Below are 7,665 nucleotides of genomic sequence, written 5' to 3' on the forward strand. Positions count from 1 at the left end.
GTATGCAATGTTCGGCATGGCTCCGACGGCAGCGGCGAGGCACACAGGAGCTAGTGGCCCCTGAACCTGTAGGCTGTAGCCCTTTGCACAGCAGGTCTCTCACTCACTCCCACCGTTAAGTAGCAGTGGCCAGTGACATGGCATAGAGTCTACCAGTGACAAGGCATACAGTAGGGGAAGAAGAGAGTGCTGGTTCGATGCCTGGGCAGCTTGAGCAGCCGCCATTGCAGTCTAATTAGTGCTCGTCTCCGTGCTGTTGGTCCCCGCCTTGCACAAATTCATGCGCACTAGCAACCATTCTCTTGCATTGCTTCTGGCCGTGACTACCTACGCATGAGACATTGAGACCGAGCTCGCCGTTCCGACGGCCGAGGTCGCTGGCTCGAGCGCCGCCGTGCCCCCCTTGCAGCCGAGCTCACCGCTCGCGCCGCCCCAGAGCGGCGCCGAGGCCTGCTGGTTCGATGCCTGGGCCGCTTGATTAGCCACCATTGCCGTCTAATTAGTGCTCATCTCCGTGCTGTTGGCCCCCGCCGTGCACAAATTCATGCTTACCAGCGACCATTCGCTTGCCTTGCTTCTGACCGTGACTGAACCACCTCGAGGAGCAAGCAGCACGCCGAAACCAAAACCATTGGCGGCCTTGATGGCATTTCTGTGCAGCCTATCATCTCAACGAAATCGCAGAGTCTACACTCGTAGAGGAGCGCAAGACAGATGTCACGAAGCCGCGTGCTCGGGCAGTCAACCAGACGCAGGTTTAAAGAGTTGCAGTGCAGTGCAATTTACATTTTGAAAAAAAAAAAATAGGGAGCGAGCGATTTGGAGCATGCTTGGGGTAGAGGGTGTTTGTCAAGCACCCTGTCCACCCAAGCTCGAACCAATGCGTCCTCCTGCTGCTTAGTCGCAAGCCCGCATGGGATATAATTTCAAATTGTTTCTAAGAAAGTAGATGGTCTACAATTACTACATAGAGATCCTCCGTAGCACATCCAAACCATAATGTGGTGTTGAATACATGTCACTAAATTGCTGAGGGAGGGGAAACATGAAACCAGGCAACTGGAGAGGAACAAGACCAGTGCTCATGACGGGGGACTAGCAGCCGAGAATGGCAAGTAAAAGAAGTTGTACGCCTCAGCTACTTCCATGTACCACATCGCTTCACGGTCCGGCTGGGCAGAGAGATCGACTATCTTATGCACCTGCAACAATCAACTTCACAGATCACTTTTGAACGAAAATATATTTGATTCGCAGGCATAGTTCATGGTGAACGGGAATTGGCTAAAATTGAGTTAGCAAATCAGCATCCCATGTATCGGTTTTCCCTAATAAGATCCACCAGAGCACTCGATTAGTGGATTCAAAGAAGCATGGGAAACATTACATGTCAAATAGCCTCTCTGTACTGTATAGAGCTTACAAATAAAATGATGTAATGTGTACAAGTATTAATTATATTTATTTTTTCCCAAAAGATTGCAGGAAATTCTTATAAACATGCTTTAATAAAATATCTTAACAAATCTAGGAGTGACATGCTATGTCAAGAGTCATGAAAGTAAAACCGATAGCACCCTTAACATAATGACTAATGAAGTCCTAAATTCATGAAACAAATAAGATTTTACTTCAGCACTGGCATGTATCAGCATATTTTGCAATAAGCTCAACCTATGAAGTCTAAATTAATATGCCTTTCTTTTCTGTTTCCAATTATTCAATGAAGCATCAGCCAGGCTTGACACTGTAGGTGTTAGCTAAATTGATTTTCCTGAATTATTCAGAATGAAATATGCAACCAGATGAAACAATAAATAGATCGCAAACAGAGAAGTAGAGGACCTTCAATTATCAGTAAATGGATGGAAAAAGGCATGCAAGACAAGGACAGACATGAGACACGCAAAGAGAGCGAGGGAGGGAGATGGCACCTTGATAGCTGGATAATTGTCCTTAGACTCCGCTGCAACATATGCCCCGATAACCATTACATACATCCCTACAGCACAAGATATGCTATCAACTAGCGTAAATAAAACAACTCAGAAAGTAACCTAACAAGGCTAGAGCACAGACAACATAACATATATGCAAATACTACCTCTTCAAGATAATTAAGAAGACGGACACATAGAGTAGTTGCCAGTCTATATATGGCAGTGGAAGTAATTGAATGGGTGTGACAGTTAGGCGCTGGGATCAGTGTGGCATATACAGAATCAAACATGACCTGCCATTGTGTTTGATGTATATAATTGTAAACTAACAGCACACTGGTAATAAGTTGGTAAGCTAATTGTAAAGATCCTGTAATCTAAGAATTCAGGTTTTCAAGGTGGTACTAACGGTGGGCTCTGTTATACCCTTGCACGGTCATCTTGCTGGGGTCCTAAGCTCTCAGGTTTTCCAGGGTTGCTACAAATAATACAATTCACAGAACCAGTATAATTGAGTAATCCATGGACAATGGGAGAACTATATATGTAATTCACGATTTCTCACAAGTGAAGTTATTTGTCACACAAGATTAAATCCAAGATACCGAGAAAGCAAGACCAAACAAAGATCCAAGAACCGGCGAACCTGCCCGCCACAGACGTCCCTCGGCTTCTTTGGGCAAGACGAAGAGGTCAGCGACGCAGGACCCGTCATCCAGCACCAGGCGTCCTTCGCCGGCCTCGTTGTAGTCCGCCGACAGGAGAACGCCCTGCCTGCCGCAGCGAGTCGTCAGAACTTGGCCCCGACCAAGAAAATGTGGGGAGGGAGGGAGGGAGGGAGAGGCGGGATAATTCGGGGACCTGGATCCAGGCGCGTTGGTAGCGGATGCCGAAGAGCATCTGGGCGGCGGAGGAGCCCTCGAAGGACGGCGCCTCAGTGGAGCCCGCGAGCTGGGAGCCGAAGACCTTCAGTGCGGCGAGGGTGTAGTCCATGGCGACCGTAGCAGGTCGCGCCGCGCCGCCGCCTGACGGGCTGGGGTCGCCACTCTTGATGCATTTCATGCTTCGAATACGATGTTAGTTATTCAATCATCGTATAGGTGGGCTGGACCGAGCCAGGCCGGGAAACCGGCTGTTTTTCCTCCCCGAGTTCAAATAGAACGGTCTGTGCTCCACCTAAAAAGCCCATGGGTTGAGAGGAACACGCTAGGCGGATGGGCTGAAAGCCAGGGAAACCCGGGCCAGGTGGGAGCTTTTTTAAAATTTCTAAGAATGTTGAAAACGGACGTATCAATACTATATCCTAACGGTGTAGGAATTGGACATCCTAACGGTGTAGGAATTGGTATCCAGGGGCGCTGCTACTGTAGCAGTGGGCTGAGTACTGTATGTATATATATATATATGTATACATATATATCTTATATGTATATATGTACATGCATATGTATGGGTATATATGTATATATATATATATATATATATATATACGTGTATATACATACATATGTAATTTTCTTTTTCAAAACTTCTAAAAAATATTGAAATGAATATTAGTTATATTAATAAATCAGCTGAAAAAATCTAAAATGCAAAGAAAAATATCTAAAACTCAAAAAAAATATGAAACCAATTTTTTAGGTTAGTATTACTTTCACCTACATGTTAAAACTATGTGTATACATAAAAGTACTATTATTTTCTCTATAATTAATTTAATGTGGTTAACATTAATAATTTTATAAATAAATATTGAAATATACGAAATTTGTGAACTTAATTTTTTAGTCTTCTTTTACTGTGCCCTACACAGCAAAATAAAAATAGGTGCGGCGTATGCGCGCCAATCAGACTAGTATATTTGAACGGGCGACAAGAGGGTAGGCGAGGAGCACAAACTTTTGTTAGAAGCTTTTGAGTTCGAGGGCGCCGCAGTAGAGGAACCGAACCAAACCGACTTATCTTAGATGCGCCACCGTCTGGCGATTTTTTTATTTCTATATTTTTTATTCTTAAAATTTGTAAATATATGTGTCTATTTTCAAAATTTGCAAATCTATACTTCAGTCGGCCGTTCAGTGGACCACATGAATATGTCCTTTCCAACTAGAGACAGGTTTAAAAAAAATAAAAATACATGATTTCAATGTCTTAAAGTTCAAAATATTATCGAAATAGTCATAAAAACTTCTGAAAACAAAAATTATAGTGTAGAGGATGCTATCATCTAATTCTTAAAAAAATTCAGACAAAAATATATTCTATAAGATGAGAAAAAAAAGAACAAATTTTACTAATGCTAAAATTTGTCCTTTTTTTCTTATTATACAAGTAATTATTTGAGTTGAAATTTTTTGCAGAGCTAAATGATAGCATCATCTACACCACAATTTATTTTCAAAAACTTTCATGACTATTTCGATAGTATTTTGAATTTTAAGAGCATTGAAACGTTGTATTTTTATTTTTTATTTTACTTATCACCCATTGCAAGAGCGATAGATTTATTTTTTTAAATCTGTCGTCCACTGAACGGGAGACAGGAGTATAAATTTGCAAATTTTAAAAATGAACACATATATTTGCAAATTTCAAGAATAAAAAATATAGAAATAAAAAATTTGCCAGTGGTGACGCATCTAAGATCAATTGGTCGGTTTTTGCGGCTCCCTTGAACTCGAACAACGTCAACAACAGTTCGTGCTCCTCACCTATACTTATGTCACCCGTTTAAATATATACGTCTGTTATTAATATACTAGTGGAGACCGACGCATCCTTATGTGTCACTAGTAGAGAATGATGCTGATAAAAAGCAAGGTTTAGTATGATAGTATATCAGCTAGTGTTATACTGCAGAATATATATTTCAATACCATTGATTAGAGATTGGCTTTTTTTTTCATATATTAGAATATGATTTATCATGGCCACGCAGGGAGAATATAAAAAATTGTATAAATATTGAATGTAATACAACATTAGATCTTTAACACATAGAAAGAGACTGAATCACACAAATATGTAAAAATTACAGCATTAACATCGCTGGAGACATCAGTGTTGTGATTAAAGTGTGAAAAGAGAACAAATAACTCTATAAACCACTGCTGCAGCAGTGTAAATAGCAGAAAATAACCGACGTTGCAATTAGCAGTAGTAATATCACACCACGCTATGGATATATATATGGCACCAAGGCTCTACTTCGGAAGAGATGCGAGCAATCCGCTGAACTTAACTAAGCACAAAAGTAAAAACTAATCTAGAGGGGAGGTCTACAAATGAAGTTAAACCTCGAAACCAAAGATCGTAACATTTCTAAAACAGAAATGGCTTGAGACTACATACTGAACACTGCTTTGCATACATTCAGAACATATATTGGGGAATTGGATACATGTGTGCCACTGAGTATTAAACAAAATCTTCATGATAGTTAGGGCCTGTCAATCATCAGTGAAACACTGCACATAATGTCAACAAAACACAGATTAGAGCGGTAGTTCTGTTCAAGACCAGAGAAATGTAGATATTACATGATGACAAACTTGATCTTAGTAAGAGCGAGTACACCCACAAACAATCTCCATTAAGCAAATTACATCAGAATAGAAAAGAAAGAAAGTTCAAGAGCGAGTATATCCACAAATTATCTCCAGTAAGCAAATTACATCAGAATATAAAAGAAAGAAATCTCATTCTATTCTCAACCTGATTTGCACATTGTTCCACGTTTTTCCACTGTCCTCTCCCCCTACATACATTAACCATATGTTGATATGCCACATCTAGTCTTTGTGCCCTGCAAAACGCTTCTAATTTGTGTATGTCATGGCTGGTAATGTCACATTTCCTGCACCTACAAAACCAGCAAAAGCAATGATAATGACAAAGACACATTTGCATCTATACTGTAAGGGTAAAGGTCTTGTGAACAATTATACATCAATTCTATTACCACATCATTCCTTCTAACGAGGCAAGGTAGCCAAGGCATCTAATTTGAGATGAATAAGGCTCCAGGAACACGCTTAGCTGAACTCATTTCATCGAAGATGTTGATAGCAGCCCCTCATACTCACACTGCTTTAAAATTAGTTGAAACTTACACTGTTCAAGAATGGCAAAGATGAAGGATTAGAAACCATCTACGCCCCAAACCAGATAAAACATAAGTGTATTGTCGTAAGGAATATATTTCAATAGAAATAGCAAATATATGTTATGGATTTATTCAGAAAAATAAATAGATCATGCACAACCACCTATATTATCTACAATCAAGTTACAAGAGTTCTGAACAGACACAACTATGATAAGGAAATTTGCATAAGGTTATGGTGGAGCATTGCAACAGCAATTAGAGCATGCCTTTATTCTAAAATTGCAGATCCTCTGTACCTAACTCTTTTTTAATACCACTAAAATTGCAGTTCTTTTGAACTAATTCTTTTTTATACCATCTTCGTACAGATTTTAATTACAGTCCTCAGAACCTCCTTCAAAACTAATCATTTTCTATGCAACCAGAAGTATCCTCTAGCTGACCTGCACATTGCAGATATGAAATGGCATTGGTATGTAGGCTACCACCAAAATATACATGCTGAAATGGGCAAAAGAACTAACAGAAGCATACGAACTTGGCCATGCATAACATACTCTTGGTAGTTAGAAAATTTCAAATTTTACATATAGACTTGATTGTACAGAGTTACAAGGTTACACCAAATATGCACACTTGATCTCAATATAACAAGAAGTAGCCTGTCTCAACAGAACTAAATGCTCCAGCAACAAAAGAGAAATATTATGTTTTTTTCCCAATCTAAAACAAACAATGGTGGACAATACAATGTCATAGGTTCTCACAGAGCTGTTGGACGCCACTAATCAAAGGGAAATATGTAGATTGATGCATGATAAATCATAAAAATATTCAAAATCCTTGCTTATAAACATACCATTCTTGTAAGGTAAAAACCAACTGTATCTCAATAAAGCTTGGAGTTTTAGGATACCACCAGATAAGCAGTTGGAATTCAATAAAGCCTGGCGTATTCAGAGAGCACACTCATATCAGATTTCTTAATTAGCTTCTAATTAAATCGCACAGGAAAAAAAGATGTGCAAAAGTCCCTGTCTGCTGTAGTTATTAGTATAAGAATCAAAGGTTCATGATCCTAGAAAAGGCAATACTTGAAAAATACCCCCATATATTTACAATTAGTTTTCAAACAAACTGAAAGCTTATCATTTCTCTACGAAAATATCACATTTAAGTCTAGCGATGTAGCACAAACTTGGAACCAGAGTATTTAAGTCTAAAAAGCCTTATAGTCATTTTGCGGCAGTGACACTACACCAAAATACCTCATCAGTGCCGGTTCAAAATCGTCATCAATGGTGGATCTTGAACCGACAATGATTGCTTGGCACTGATAGTTAGTGACTATCAGTGCCAGGTATAGAACCGGCACTAAAAATCAGTATCAGTGCCGGTTGGTGGCTCCAACCAGTACTGATAGTGGACTATCATTGCCAGTTGGAGCCACCATCAACACTAATAGTTGGTCTCGATTCAACATTTTTCGGGTCGAAAAAAGTTTTAACTTTTTTTTGCGACCAGAGACACCTGACCAAAGGCTGCCCACCCGACCACGCCCAATATTCGCGAAGTCACGTGATATTCACTCGCATGCGGCAACCAAGACTCGAACTC

General features: G+C 40.0%; 1 protein-coding gene across 1 annotated transcript; it reads right to left on the reverse strand.

Moving 5' to 3' along the window:
• Positions 1-897: 897 nt before the first annotated feature.
• Positions 898-3,029, reverse strand: LOC133914192 (uncharacterized). The gene is made up of 4 exons (XM_062357328.1): positions 2,802-3,029; positions 2,587-2,710; positions 1,935-2,002; positions 898-1,202 (listed from the first exon to the last, which is right to left on the reverse strand). The coding sequence occupies exons 1-4, from the start codon at positions 3,000-3,002 to the stop codon at positions 1,083-1,085; spliced, it is 513 nt and encodes a 170-aa protein (XP_062213312.1). The 5' UTR covers positions 3,003-3,029; the 3' UTR covers positions 898-1,082.
• Between the last annotated feature and the right edge of the window lie 4,636 nt (positions 3,030-7,665).

Source organism: Phragmites australis, chromosome 4 (genome assembly GCF_958298935.1).
Source record: "Phragmites australis chromosome 4, lpPhrAust1.1, whole genome shotgun sequence".
Lineage (NCBI taxonomy): Eukaryota > Viridiplantae > Streptophyta > Magnoliopsida > Poales > Poaceae > Phragmites > Phragmites australis.